The following is a 15805-nucleotide window of genomic DNA, read 5'->3' on the forward strand; positions in this document are numbered from 1 at the left end:
CTGAGACAGCGCTGTCACTGTCCTTCTGCCACTCAACTGACACTCGAAAAACAGGGTGTTCAGATGTGCACTGGGCTGTGATCTGAGCTGTAACACTAGCTCACTCTCGCACATGCACACACACACACCTTCTAGAGCACACACACATACACCCTTGCCCTGGGTGGTCTGGAGGAAGAGAGAGAGGCAGTATATCTGACAGGAGAAACATTAGAAGGGCATCTCTTATGTTTTCCATTAAGGTAACAGAGATGTGATGGCAGGGATGTTGGACCAGATAAGAACAGAGAGAGACATAAATGGAAATGGAACAGGTTTTTTTTTTGTTGTTTGGGTTTTTTCCCCATTGACCTTAGGCTAGCATGATAGTTGTTTGAAATCTTAAAGCAGTATGTCAGTGTGAGGTAAGTTCTCTATTTGAACTGTGATTCCCATGTCGTACGCATCTCATACAAAATATAAAATAAAGTGTTTTTGTTTTTCAACCCCTGAGCAACCACTTTCCCAAATAAACTCTGAAAAGTTTCAAAAGACACTGCTAACATACTATTCTGATTTACGCTGCAGAACATGTCTTTATAGGCTGAAGTTTGGACACTTGTCTTCCTTTTTTAACACAATATTCAGTGATGTTTCTCTGACTGTATTTGAGCTCAGTAAGAAAAACACAGAAATGGGTTGGTTAACAGCATTGACACAAGATTAGTCTTGTGTTTATGGTTCAGAATCATCAATCATTTATTTCACAGTCAATGGATAAAAGGAAAGCCACAACTGACCACAACAATCTTCACGCTTTCTGATGTTGTTGGTCGTTTATATTGCGAGTTAAACGCTTTTTATTGACATGTTTTAGTTTACAGAAAACATTAACTAGTTTTGTCATTGAAAACGTGTAATGCTTAGTTACTACTCGTTTTTGAAAAGTGTAGTTTTTTTGGATAAGGTTAAAAAAAGAGATTGTATGAGTTGGGGTTACTAGTACACCACAGCATTTATATATGTTACACAGGTTTTCACTACAGTTCATGAAATGGAGAAACCTGACACAGGGTACTATCACTGTTGAGCCAAATTGAGAATCCTTAAACATAATTTCCCTCAAGCTGGTAAAGTAAATGTCAGATAACATTCGAATAAATCAAACACCAAACCCAGGGAGTCTTTGTGTTATGTGGCACAGATCTCTGGGGACAGCCTGTTATTTACACCCTCTCATCCTGTCTAGGTTGGTGCTGTGCAGATGCATCACATTCTCACTTTGTTGTAGATCAGCTTTGGACTGCTTTAACTGTCAGCCGTGGCCCTTTAAATCCCACAGGGCCCATTCTATTTGCACTAGCCATTAGCAGAGGAAAAGGCCTCTGTCTGACGCCCGGCTTATTTAGCAAGTCTTTGTTTGTTTTTCCCTTGCTGATTCCCATTTGATCGTTCATTCCTCACTCCTCATTGATGTGGCGTGCATTTTTATTTTTTTGGTTAGTGTTTCATAAGTTAAGGGAGTAGCTGGAAGGGTTGGGGTTCAAAGCTCAAAGGATGGTCTAATCACATGCAGGCATGCTGTCAGAGGCTTTAATCGCCTTTGTCAGCCATGTCTCTGGGTTCAGAGAAGGGCCGACATCCCTGCATGATACCCACTGCTGTGCTCGAACTAGAGATACATGAACTTTGAAAACAAAGAGAGGAAGGCAGAGGCAGAAGGCTTTGATCAGACAAAAAGTTGCCAGATGCCATTGTTGTACATACAATAGCATACAAAAGTTTGGTTGGGCTAAGACTGACTCTTTGAAAAGGTCCCAACAGACAAATCCCTCACAGATCTTCATTGTGGACAATTGACTTGCAGGGCCGAAGACCTAAGCCATCAAACTGAGGCATTATTCTGGCTGACATATTCTCCATGCAAGTAGACTTCAAAGTGAGTCACCGCAGCATTGCTACAGTTGACAAAGGAAAGAAAATTGTCCAACATCTCGCCTTTGCATCTCTAAAACACAATTTTTAAAATACATGCTTGTGACGTTACATTTCCTAACATTTTTTCCAATTTTTTTTTTTAACTTAACTGAGAAACAGGAACACTTCAACAGCCTAAATCACAACACAAAAAATAAGATTTTAAGGGTTAAATGAAATAAGGAAGGACTGGAGCTTGAGAACTGCTGAATAAAAACAAGGAACAGAGTGCAGGTGGGGGAAGAGGATGTCAGTTAAGGCCCATATGGAGCAGATAGGTACTTCAGTAATTGATAAAGAGGAGAAAACAGAGAAGATGTAAATATCAATAACAAGAAGAGGAGCTAAAGTTTAAAGAGGAAGGAATGATTAATAACTAATGCTAAGGTCAGACCATGATTTTAAAGTGCTTACAAGGGATTTAGATGTCATTTTTGTCTTTTCGTATATCAAGTGAAGACATTTTTTTGGACTTGTCAGGTGAATGTAGCTGATATTAGGTCTAAAAAGACTATTTTTTAAGCACATGCTTGGATGTTAGTTCTTGCAGTGCAGAGAGAAGTTTATTTAAGCAAACTTAGTTAAACTTAGGCAATGTTTGGCTCTACTTGTGTGTACCTACCACAAGATTTATTGAAGGCTTTTAACTCGTGACAGATCACAGGGCTGTGCTGTATTCTTTGCTCTTCATAGGGTCAACTGACTTTCATACAATCAATGCAAAACTCTTATGATTACCACTGCTTGGTTTTCGAATAGAAATGACTTCCAACAACAAAAAATGTTTCACGCCTGCTTTGAATGCAAAATCAGTTAGTAAAAGCCTGGAGTTTAATTGAAGTAAGACTCTTGCACCCTTTATCCAGTTTATATTTCTAATTTGTTAAGTTCCAGGTTTACATTTCTGTGCCATGCTGGATAAAACGTGTCTGACAAAAGCCACACTGATCCTGAAAAATACTGAACTCCCTCCATAAACTTGCATAATTGCATGTAAATCTCATTGATGTTCTTATTTCATCAGATAAAGTCAGTATGGGGGATAAAGAGAACAAGCTATTAAGGTACATTTAATCATCTGACCTCTAATTTATTCTTCCTAACATGAGATTCATCATGCAGCAGAGGTAATTGGTGTGGGTTTATGTGCATGACTCTGTGTGAGTTAAAGAACCAGCATTTGTTCACTAAAACCCCAAAACCTGTACATAGTCTGTCTGTTGACCTCAAGCCAGATGGAGAGTTTTCCCCTGGAGGCCTAGTTATCTTATTTTCCTCACCTGACATGACTCTAAAAAGGTTAAAAATATACACAAACAAACCTCAAAATCTTCTCCCGAAGAAAGTTTAATTACAGAGCACACCAAAAGGGTTGCTAAGGATATATCCAAAAGAACATTGTCAAAATGACATTGGGATAGAGCTCGGTTAATGATGCCATAGCTAATTGATATTAGAGCAAAGGATCAATGGTGCATTGCTGCCAAAAGAGAACAGCATCAGTTGTAAGACGTTCATCCCCAAGGTCATATTCTGTTACTGTAATATTGACCTCCCTGTTCCCTCCTGACATTCTGTCCAAATCACATCCTGTCGTTATCCTGCAGTCATCCAGGTATCTGTCTTCTCTTTCATCCAATACATCCTGTCTGTGTGACGGCCTCTATGGCAACACATCAAAATCCCGCTATAAAATCACAGCAGTATTGACTGGTGAAGTAACTGACCATATTCTACTTTGCTTGGCAAATGAATCAAAGTTGTAAATTTGACCATACATTTCAAGTTATAAGACTTTTAATGATATCTTTTGATGTCCTGACCGTACAAAGCTGTGGCCAAGCTAGGTGCTGTCACCCATTCTTCCTGAAGAGGGGCTTCTGAAGGTAAACAAAAGTGGTCACCATTGTGAACTTACAAATTAATTAAAAATCAAACCAAATCCATTTTAATAACAGGCTTTAAACATGTTAAGCTCTACTAAAAAAGGGACATTTTTGTCATTGGTGTTAATGAGGCATCCTGGATTTTGCGAAGTTAGCCCCAAGAGGACACCAGAGGAACTGCAGTTCATAGCTCTTCGCAGTTGCCTTTATTTTTCAGCTTGGCAGGTTGACGCTTGATCACACCTTGACATTTATCTAAAAGTCAAAAACACAATTAATCTATATCATGCATCTTCACTTTACGTGGCATGATGGTCTTGACCAGTGGTTCTGAAACTGGGGTTTGGGACTCAGGGGTCAGGGAATACTGACAGGGGCTCATAAAATGCAAAGTATTTACAGTTGCATAAAGTAATCCATTATTGTAAAAGAAAACTAAAACTATGGGCTGGATATTTTCTACCAATCAACTAATTTAAGTGCCTTAGACTTTTGATTGGCCTATGATTGTTTCCCTGATGGGGGGGTCAGCAGTCTCAAGCACAGCACTATTTTGGGGATGATCAGCTGAAAAGTCTTAAAACCTCTGGTCTAGACTGTACTCCAGATTATTTTACTGAGAGTTATTTATCAAAAGCAAACACTTAGAAAGAGTGTCAATAATAAAGTTCCCTCTTACAGGAAGGACCAGATTAACAACAGTTATTGTTGGATCAAGAAAGACTGCGAATAACTACAACATTTGGAAGATGGATGGTCCCGAGTTTTTACTGGTTAAGAAACTTTCTCTATGCTAGTGGTGCTTTAACTATGAAAGTAAATGTTAGTGTCAAAAAGAAGATCGACTTTCTGTCTTAGATATTTGTACACCTGTCAGCGCTGTTATCAGGTTTTATTTTGACAAAACTATTTGCAGAACGCCGACTGAACCTACTTTTGTTTACATTTCACTTCATAAACTTTCACAGTGAGTGATATGGTAGACAGATGAAAGGCAGCAAGGGTGAAACTTTCATGGGAGAATGCTTCCCAAGCATGAACAGAGCTGATCTTCAACAAGATAGTGAACACACAGTTTCACTTTGTTCACACAGGGTGTCAAAGTTGACTCATAGTAAAATGTCTATACAGTTGCTACAGTTACAGGTGTCCAAAACAATTAAACGAAGGGGAACTCTACACTTGACAATGGAGCAACTGATGCCTGTACAAATAATTATTTAAAAAAAAAAAAGATTAATGCGCTGCAACGTCAGGAAGTCCCCTTAATGAGTCATCCTGTGGCAAGATGCCTTAGCTGTCACAGAAGACACAAAAAACAAAATTATTGAAATCATTTTAAGTATATTTAAGAAACATTACAAGCAAATGGGATAACAGAATTGGTTTTAAAGTCCAGGTGGCATTTACAGAAAGGTCCTCTTACTTCCTGAGTATCACACCAGACATTGGATATTAGAGAATTGATTTGGTGGTGTCAGTCAGTTCCACACATTGCCTGGGGCACTAATCTATGTGATGGAATTCATATGTCTACTTCATATTAAGTTCCCTGTGTTGCTTATTGACCTTTTCATCTAGCATTTTTCCCTCCCTGATATGAGTTGGCCTCCTTCACAGAGGCTGTCTGGAGCCATTATTCGGCTGCTTTCTGTTCCGCTTCCGGTGAGAAACAGAAGAACACTTACCACTCGGCTTCATCTCGAGGTGACTGGCGATGGAGGGCTTGAATGATAAAGAGAACTGGCAGCATGAGGTGTGTGGTGCAGTCTGGAGAATGTGTGAATGTAAGAAACATATGTTAATTTTGGGTGCTTTATTTTGTTGCTGTATTAAATTGGATCCTTAAGGATGTAATTTGCAATGGTTTAATGTTTAAAAAACAAACAGTTTACAGATGATACAAGGGGGCCTTCTAGACAAGGCTGCATACACATTTATATTAAGCGTCTCAAAGACACTTATCACCATGGCACATTCATATGACCGTGTGTTGTTGTGTGACATTATTAAGGCATATAATTTGCCCTGATTGTGCACTCCATCATTTCTTCTTCTGTTTGATGAAAAGTGATACTTTCCAACACTCTCCAGCCTACCGTAGTTATGTTTCTATATTTTTATTTTTATTTTTCTCTTGGTGGCATCAAATCCAACATGACATGCATGACTGTTCCTGTTTTGAAATGTACATTCATATTCCCACCTCTCTGTTACACTAACAAACACGCACACACAGCCTCCCTGAGCCCACACACTCCTTTTCTGTCTCTCTTGAAGTCACGCACACATTCACGTTTTTCAATTTGCCCCTCCTTCTTAAACACTACCTCATATGAAAGGAAACCCCTGTCCTTTAACTGCAATGTGATGAATACCTTTTCTTCTGCATGTTGAAAGGATCTTCTCTCCATTTGCCCTTTTAGCCAGCTCGATATAGAGCAATACTTGATTAAATCCTATTTGCACCGTTGTTTGAGTCAAGGACCTTGATGAAATATGCAGAAATAAAATTTCTCTGTTCTTTTTTGTGTCCATTTAAAACATGTCCTTTTAAGAAATTTAAAGTTTAAAACTAGTGAGAGTTATCAGTTTCAAGTAAAGCTGTTAATTTTCTTGTCATGTGCAGTAATGAAAATCATTGTAGTTGCTTTTGATACATACATCTGCTTCTCTGCATGTTTGTCTAAGCCATGAGTCTGCAACCTCCACTCTCAAAGGAGCTATTTTTCCTCATTTCACCTGGATTCAACTCATTCAGAGGCCACAAAATCTACTTTATCTTCCCAGTAAAGATAATGTGGTGTATAAAATATGTTGTTAATTATTTACCACATATCAAGCATTTATATTAAGCAAGCACACTGACAGTTAAATGATTTCATCCACAAAAAATTCAATTATTATTTTCTTCCAGATTTGTCTTTTTGTTGATTTAGTTTTCTTACCCGGGGTGAGAAACTTTTGGTTAGCCACAGGTGTAGAGAAAGTTAGTAGATCGTTGGTGTTGTAGGACTTAAAGTGGAGAGGTGACAGGCTTTATTGCAAAATGTGATGGAAAATGTTAAATCATGATTTTATTTAGAATCTATGTTGTTAATCATTAATACCCTCTGCAAGAAAAATAATAAAAAAAATCTGTATGTCAATATGAAGCCACAGGGAGCCACTACAAAGGAATCAAAGAGCCGCATGAGACTCCAGAGCCACAGGTTGCAGACCCCTGGTCGAAGCTTTTGTTTGCCAGAAAGTTGTTGGCTTAAAAAAAACAACACAGAGCCAAATGAGACGCCATGTTAGCCGTGCAGTGCTTAAAAGTGGTGATTTCAAGAACACTCCTCTGCTATCTTTTTAATTATCATCTGCCTTGAGGCGACTGGTTGGATACAAACAGAATAAAACCTTGGTGCATACCAATGGTCTGCAAATCAGTGAAACATTCCCTCTGTGGTCAAAATGAAAATTAATTTGATCGAATGCTCTTCAAGTTATAAATAATTCCTGGAATAATTTATCTTGATGTATTTGAAATGGTTCTTTTTGGAAAATTAATTTTTTGTGCACGCTGAGCACTTACATTACCATCCCAGTTAGTTCTGAAAATTTGAAGTGTATTAAGATGGCTCTTTAGAGAAGTACAGGCACTGGAGACAGGAGTTTTCCCAACAAATTAGTTTCAAATTTGACTTTTTAAAAACTTTTCTTACATTTAGTCGCTTAAAGATAAAATCCACCTCCTGAATTATGATTGATTTTCTGCAGTCTTTGAAAAGCTTAAAACCACACCTGAAATAAAACACTGACAATCAAGTAGTTTTTAGGGAGTAATATCTTAGTGTAGAATGTGTTCATATTTTGCAAATATTTTAGATAGATAGATAGATAGATAGATAGATAGATAGATAGATAGATAGATAGATAGATAGATAGATAGATAGATAGATAGATAGATAGATAGATAGATAGAAAAATGAGATTAAGACTTCAGAATGGAAGATACTAAATTGAGTTAAGCGTCCTCCAGCTACAGACCTCAGTTAGCTGACTTTGTCCAGTGTCAGACACCAAACACAGGCCTACTGGCTTCAAAGATCCGTTAGCCATGTAGTTAGAGCTAGCTCCAGGCATCCCAGAACGGCCTTGGATCACTTGCTCAGGTCTCCTGAGATGAGAAAAATGATGCCTGACATCCATCCCTCTTCCATCCCTTCTGAGTTCTTACCATTTCTGGTGTCAGAGTTCCTTTTTTATCTCCTGGCTTCACTAATTGCATGAACATGAATTATATCTTTTGCAGTCGTTTCCTTATTTTGAATGTTTTTGACTTTGCGTGTGTGGGGTTGCAGATCTTTCATTTTTGTGCAAGCATGTTTTAATTCTTAATGCATTTTTACATTTGCTATTATCTTTTGCACATATATTTTTGAATATGCAGCAGCTTTGCCTTTTACGGATCGTCTGTATTTGTTGGCCATTTTAAGAGAAATTGAAAACAGCACTCACATACACATAAAAAAAAAGAAAAACATATTTGCACACTAGATTTTACAGCAGCAGTCAGCTCCAACAGATTCTCTGTTGACTTTTCTTTGGAGGCTAAACACAACGAAGGAGGTCACATCTTCTACTGCCAGTGCATCTTCCACTCCAACACCTACTACTCAGTAATTACAAATTAATCAAAGCAGATATGAATAAGCAAATAGGAGTCACACAGTTTACTTCTCTAACCATGGGCTAGTGTTAGGGAGACTTTAAATTGGCCTCTGAAAATGAATCTAGCTGAACAGCAGAGTGCAACACTTTATCTGAGGAACATTAGCACACATCATTTCTAGAACTGATTTACTTGCCTCTGAACAATTAAAAAAAGAAGGAAAAAAAACACTGCTGGAGCAGTAATCTGTGGAGTGGCAAAAATCTGAACTAATGTTATGAATAGAGAATCATTGCCCAAAGCAACATTTTAAGTGTGTGTGTGTATGTGTGTGTGCATGCATGGGAAAGAGGCGCATACCCATGTGCATTTAAAAGCCAATGAATGCAACTGAAAAAATCCAATTTTTATCTTTTCCTAAGTATTCCGGCACTTAGAAAGTAAACAGTGAATCTTATTTGACAAAGCAAAATTGGCTTGGAGGATGCCTGAGGGAACAGTGGAAATATCGGGGGTGCAAGGTTATCTCTGGAGAGGGAAGAAATTAAATCAAAGCCACAACTAGCCGTTCTTCAACCAACTCATACAAGGACAAGAACAAACATTATTATTAATTGCTTTTTTATTTGATCTTTTTCATCTTTTTTTCAGATAGATCACAATGAACACAGCTTTTAGACAATAGCAGTTGAAATAATCCATACAAATGAATGTCTCTGGCAATCTTTTTTGCACCAGATGCCCATTATAGCGTGGAGCCCTATGCTATCAGTGTGGGCTTTAGGGGGAAAGGAGAGAAAGGGTGAGGGAACAACACTGACAAACATTAGGTGCCTGTTTTAACTAACCGAAATGGCATGTTGTCTGTGTGTGTGTGTGTGTGAAGCGAGTGGCTGTCTGAGCCTGCGTGCACCTGCATCAGTGGGAGTCAGAGACCAGAGGTGCTTCGCCACATTCAACAAGGCCCCGTCCTAATCACTTGGTAAAATCAACAGTCTGGAGTGGGCAAAAAGAACCCACTCTAGAGCTGAGTAATGCACTGCCAACAGTCTATGATGCCAACAGGGCGTAATTAGTCAATAATGAGAGGCCTTACATTGCGCTCAATCTCCAACTATGAGTTGACCTCGGCCGCAGCGGCCTCTGCTCTATTAGACAGAAAATAGCCTGAGAGAGGGGCCATGGCTTTGAAGAGAACCCTCCATCCACTGGACCCTGGCTCGTTTCATGCCCACAGGTTGTGAGTACACAGACAGCAGCCGGGCCAGTGGATCGCCATTAGAGGGGACAGCACTTTAGATGTTGACAGTGACTGTTTGTGGCAGCCAGACTGAGTAACAGACACAATCCTGGTGTGACCTTTGCACTTTGTCTAAAATAATGCCCAAATGAAAGCTGGGGCGCAGCAATTGAGCTTTAATGTGAGTTGGAATTAAATCTTTAGCACACAGATGAAATAAATTAAATAAGAAGAAAGGAATTGCTCTGTCGACATGGAGGGGAGTCAAGCACATTCACACACACAAACACACACGCAGAGTAGAAAATGCTTGATCCAGCATGAAGACGGAGCACAATGAGATAAAGAGGAAATAAAGCATGAACACGAGTGTGGAAGTGTCACATTTGTCTGGGTAGTGTTTTGCCCTCTCTTTCAGCCTTCACTTTACCTTTAAGGGGCTATGCATTTAAATGAAAGGCAGTGTGCTGCTGAAGTGCCTGGGTTATTGTGTGTGGGTGTGTGCAAAGCATCAGTTTTGTTAGGATCTCACTTGCGGCATGCACTTTAAACAGCACATTTAAACCGTTTGTACTGAGTTTATGATGTTAATGTCAGGCCTGCTTGATTTATCGGAAAATTTGAAAGAGATCACCAAAAAAGAATCTTTTAGAAAACTCATAAATATTTTCTTCCTATGTCAAATCTTCTAAGCCCTCTCAAAAAAAACAACAGCTTTTTCCCTCACCAAAGGGAGAAAAAAAGAGCAAGGGTAAACCGAAACCAAATACCTAACAGACGAAAGAGCGGAGAAAAGCTAAGACTTACTTTGCTCCTCGGGGCGACAAAGCAAACAGCCGCAGAGAAAAGTAAGCAAATAAAAAGTGAATAAAAGAAACGGTGGCAAGTAGGCTAAAGATGGCAGAATGACAGAAGGATGTCCAAACATGTGAATCGATTAAGAAAATAAAGCAAGAGCAGACACACCAATATGCTCAGATGTGACATGTTTGGAGGTTGTGTTATATCTGCTGTCAAGATTCCAACTCAGCTCAGAGACACTGAACACACCAGTAGCTTAATGAATGTAAGTCACTGTTCCCTCTCATGGCTGAAATTTCCATAGATTTGGTGATTATGGTCATTTTCCCCAAGAACACATCTAATCTAGTAGCTGACTGTTCTGCTTATTTAACGCACAGAGAATATTAGAAAAAAGCACCTCCAATTCTTATCTCAGAGGGTGGCCGAAATGTGCCAAAATTTTCAAAAATAAATGTCTGTATCATTTTTTATTTAAGAAAGCCTGAATGTGAAGACACTTGGTTATATAAACCGTGTACCTAAACAGCTAAGACATCAAATCAGAAAGTAACTTCAGAGAGCATTTCAGATGTCAAGTTTCTCTGCAAAGAATGAGAAGTCTAACATGTATTGAGAAGGAGTACATACATAAACGACACCGACTGCTGAAAAAGAACCTCTTTTGGTCCTTTGTAGAAAATGCACATTCTGGTGGACCAGGGCTTTAGAAGCAGTCACAAGCTCCACAGATACAACAAGCTCTCTGCAGAGACAGTAAGGCAGTTTTATGATCACCAAGGAAACCACTCCACCTTCCATATGGCAGGTTTCTTTTTTTGGAAAGAAAGTAAAAATGTAATGAACACAAAATCCGCATTCTAGTTATTGTTAAAGAAAATAGCTGCCCTGTAAAAATCTTGCTCAGTAAAAATATTCAAACCGTCTTTTTTATGTTTTTTTTTTTCTTGTGGTTGTTGCTTTTTGTTGTTGGTTTTGAATTGTATTCCAGATCAGCTGGCTCATTAAGCTTTTAACAGTTATTGTATCTGATCCAGCTGGATCTCAGGGTAAAAAGAGGCGACATCTCAAAAGCACTGAAGCCAGCCTGCAAAGATGCAGAGTAGAGAGGAAAAAAAACACCAACAAAAAAACCCAAACTAAAGCAAACTCACAGAGTTCGACAGCTACTAAGGCAACTTTTGCCAAATACAATATAAGCCCATGTATATTGCAACACAACTATATATTAATTTAATAAAATACACAATATAGCTTTTGTACACATAACAATTTGGCTCAAATGCACAGAAATTGCAGTAAAATCAATAAAAATATGTCAATTTTTTGATGTAAACACATCTAAATTGGATACATTTACACATATAATGATATTATGTATAGTGATAATGTGAAGGGACATTTTCTTGTTGTTATATTTTTGGGTACGTCGAAACAATGGCAGTGTCCTTTGCAGTTCTTTGAGTTAATACCCCGTTCTTGACCTTTACTTGAGGACACTTTTTTGCTGAGATTCCTCATTTCTTTTTTCTTAAAAAATGTATAAATATTCAGTTAATATTTGGACACTATACATGGATTCATACATATAATTATCTATATAATCATATAGATATCATCTTTTCACAGTTGAGGAAAAATGTCCCTTTTTATACAACTTGTGATTGCCTTAAGGCAGAGTCACACACATGATTATTCACTGTACACAAGGGACTGAAGCTGATGATGTTCATGTAGAAGACAATTACACAGATGGCCACTTGTGTTTAAGCATAAGTGTGTGTATGTGTGTGTCGGTGTGTGTGTGTTGGTGTGTGTTTGGGGTGTCAGTGCATGTGAGTGTATCAGCACATGTATGCGCAAAGTGTAGTGCACATGTGTAAAATTGGTGTGTGCAGCTACACCGCTCAGCAACATGAATGTTTAAATAGAGGCGTGAGACAGACACAACTTACACATGTGGCTACAAATGACAGGTGAAACAATGGTTACACTGTTAATAATTCTCCTTCAGCGAAGCATTTAGGCCCCTACGACCCCCCCCCGAGTCCACAACCAACACAAGCAGACACCCTCCTGATACACCCATCTCTTCATATTGTGATACAGGATCCACCACATGAAACGCCAACATTAAAGTCAGAAAAGATAAGGTTGTTTCGTGTTTTCACCGTCCAAATAGATTTGAATTTTTCTGTTCGATTGTCGTGTCTGACCATTAAAGTCCTTTTTCATTCAGTTTCTATGGCCATCACACATAACAGAAATCCACCTACACACACTTAGATATGTAGGGTTTCACAAGAGACCATGAACAACACACTTATGAGCTGGTGGGCACTTAGATAATAGTTTGCGAGGTGCCAGAAGCAAAAGCCTCTGCAATTTGCTTAAGAATCCAAAACTAAGAGTTTATAAATTCAGTAGAATCCAGATGTTTGTACCAAGGTCCTTTCTGCTGGAAGAGATCTCATCACCAAAACTGGTGTGAAATCATTGACATTATAAATGTTCACATTTCCCGTCCAGTGTCGGTACTTTTCAACAACAAATACAGTGAAAAAAGCCCCTATCATAAGAGCCATTTAACCTTTCTGATTTGTTTTGGTGAAAGTTTTGGCATGAGAGTTTGTGGAATAACAATCTATTCCTCTCTCTTCCTCCCCACGTTTTTCTGTTTTAGTCACTTGTGTCACTTCCTGAGTGTGCCAGTGGTCTCGCTTCCTCTGCAGTCCTGCAATAGTTTGTCGATGTCCCTCACCACCTGGTCAGCGTCCATTCTATCGCGGTTTGCGTTCCCCGGCTCTGCGTGCTCGAGGACAGACTCCATCTCACCTGTTGCCTCTTGGCTTATCCTGGAGCGGGCCTCTGCGAGCACCTTGGCTACTGGATCTGAGGGAGGCAAGGGTGGATAGACACCTTGTTCTCTGCTTTGTTTGGTTGGTGACAGGTACTGGCCGTCAGGAGGCCCGTAGTGACCAGAGCAGGTAGCGGGAGGGGGTTTGCCTTCAGCTCCGTCGGCTGGGCTTTTGATTGAGGAGCAGGGAGACATGGTGGAGCAGCCTTTGGTGGGACTGCTGGAGGCTGAGGGAACCTCCTGGAGCAGTGGACTGAGGGCACGTTTTGCTTTCAAGTACGGCTTGACATTGGCGACCAGGATGGTGTGATCACGCCTTTCTTTTCCAAAGGTACAAAATGTCTTCTTGCCGTTGGGGTTGACTGTCTCGTAGGTTTCCGACTCCGGCACCGTCTCCATCCCTGCTGGTACGAACATATTGTTGCGGTAGTCGACGCCCTCTGCCTGGTTTCCTCCTGCAGGGAACTGGGGCATCCAACAACGGTCAGAATGACCCAGAACTCGGCACTCTTCCGTACAGTTCACGCAGTCCTCATCTGCAGGGAAAGAGAGGGGGGGTTGGATGGACAAGAAAAGGAAATTTATGTCAGTAGCGTAAAACCTCACAGAAAGAGGGTAACAGGATGATACAACTATAATGAACAAAAGCTCAGATCCCAAAGTCAGGGAAGTCAAGCCAAGCCTAATGAAATGATGTAAAACTGAAAGAGCCAGCAAAGGGTCTCCCTTTCCAAAACCTGTAGATGCATGCACACACATACATATACACACACTTTTCCAAGGGACTGGGGGGACACCTGCTAGCATTTTCCAATGCTCTGATCAAGGGGATGGCAGAGCATACAGAAGGGATGGAGAGGGAGAGGGAAAAAAACAACAACAGTTGAGGTTTGGCAAAGGCACAGTGCCGTTATCATAAATTCATGTCAGTGGGCTTTGAAGCCCTCCCTAGACAGCGAGACTGTGCCAAATGGCTTGTGCTTCTTCCCTGTGTGTTTGTGCCTGTTTATTTGCGTGCTCCTTGTTGTTGTCGTCTGCACAAGCATGTGTGTATAAGCGCATGTGTGTGTGTTTTTTTGTCTGTGTGTTCCCTCCTTTCATCTCTATTCAGGAGGATGCACACTCTGGCTGATTATGGGAGTATTCATGCCTGTGTCAAACAGATCCAGAACTTGGTTAAAATAATAATAATAAAATGAAAAAAGAGCAGATTTTTTTCCTCCTCTTGGGCGCAAAGTGAAAGTAGAGAGAGGAAAAACACAGAGCATCTGTTGTCCCATAAATGGAATTTTTCCATTGGCTGGGTGAGATGAAACCAAGGGGAGATGCACTGAAATACAAAATCCAAACAGCTGAGAAAGGAATCGGTACGACTACTTCCTTCTTTCTCATCTTCATCCATACACCAGAGAGTGCAATGTATCACATAGTGGTCAGAAATATCAGCACCTTAGACAGATATCAAAGCACTAATTTCTTTTATCACGTTCTGTGACAAAATTTAAACTGCTATCAACATATTTCATTGTCTTGCCTTGACATGCCTCTGTCAGTCACCACAAGAAATGTACACTGGACAGTACGGACAAACAAACTAAGTAATGCAAAAACACAGCCGCCTTTAACCCTCTCTCCCGTGAAATCCATAGCTTGTTTGCACAGGCCTCCAACCAAATGCAGCCGCTCAGGCCACTTTGCATATTGGTTTTGGGATATGCGATGCATCCCTGTCTGTCTGTGGAGCCAAGCACGGACAAACACTGCACTTCCCTGTAGCAATGCAACGCTGGCTGTCAGCGCAAAAAAGCTCCTTTTAGAACAAACTGAATGCAACAGAATGCAGGCGGCTTTCTTTGTGAAAAAGAATTAGGCGAGTCTATTCATAAGAGCTTAATGCCTGCACCATTGAAGCTTGTATAGCCCAGTGAAGTGTCAAAAACTCAAGTGGCATACAGATATTTTTTGAACTACTGCACTGGCATACACAAAGCTGAAGACCATTTCCACCTTACTCTCAACTTAATGTGAGAAGATAACAGTAATGTTTGTACGATGCAAAGCCACCCCATCAATTCCATTATGCGATGCATGGACCTTAGCAGCATGGCGAGAGTGCTACTCTATAAGACCACAAACTTGGGACTAATACAATCTTTCGTTGATGCAAATGAACGCGCAGAGTGGATGTGCTTGAGTGCACTTGGCTAGGCTGTTTCTGCTGTGTTGCGGGTCAGCAGCCTTGATTCCTAAGAGACTGCCCTCCTAAGCTGCAGAGATGAGCTTAACACTTCACAAATGTTTGAAGAAGCCAAACAGCGCCGGCAGAGAGAGGGAGAGAGCCTGACATTTCCCATGTCGAGGCAGTCATCTGAAGAGGAAATAAGGTGAGCTGGAAAAGCCGAGGCTGG

General features: G+C 40.1%; 1 protein-coding gene across 1 annotated transcript in view; it reads right to left on the reverse strand.

Annotated features, from left to right (window-relative positions):
* Window positions 1-9370: 9370 nt before the first annotated feature.
* The window catches only part of pcdh17 (protocadherin 17), a 59520-nt gene continuing 53085 nt past the window's right edge, over window positions 9371-15805 (reverse strand). Inside the window, exon 5 of the mRNA XM_074666414.1 lies at window positions 9371-13933. Within this exon, the coding sequence (XP_074522515.1) occupies window positions 13233-13933 (701 nt within the window). The 3' untranslated portion in view covers window positions 9371-13232. The remainder of the gene's footprint in view (window positions 13934-15805) is intronic.

This window comes from Halichoeres trimaculatus, unplaced genomic scaffold (genome assembly GCF_033239565.1).
Source record: "Halichoeres trimaculatus isolate MK-OKI-2021-1 unplaced genomic scaffold, fHalTri1.1 fHalTri1_scaffold_3, whole genome shotgun sequence".
Taxonomy (NCBI): Eukaryota; Metazoa; Chordata; class Actinopteri; order Labriformes; family Labridae; genus Halichoeres; species Halichoeres trimaculatus.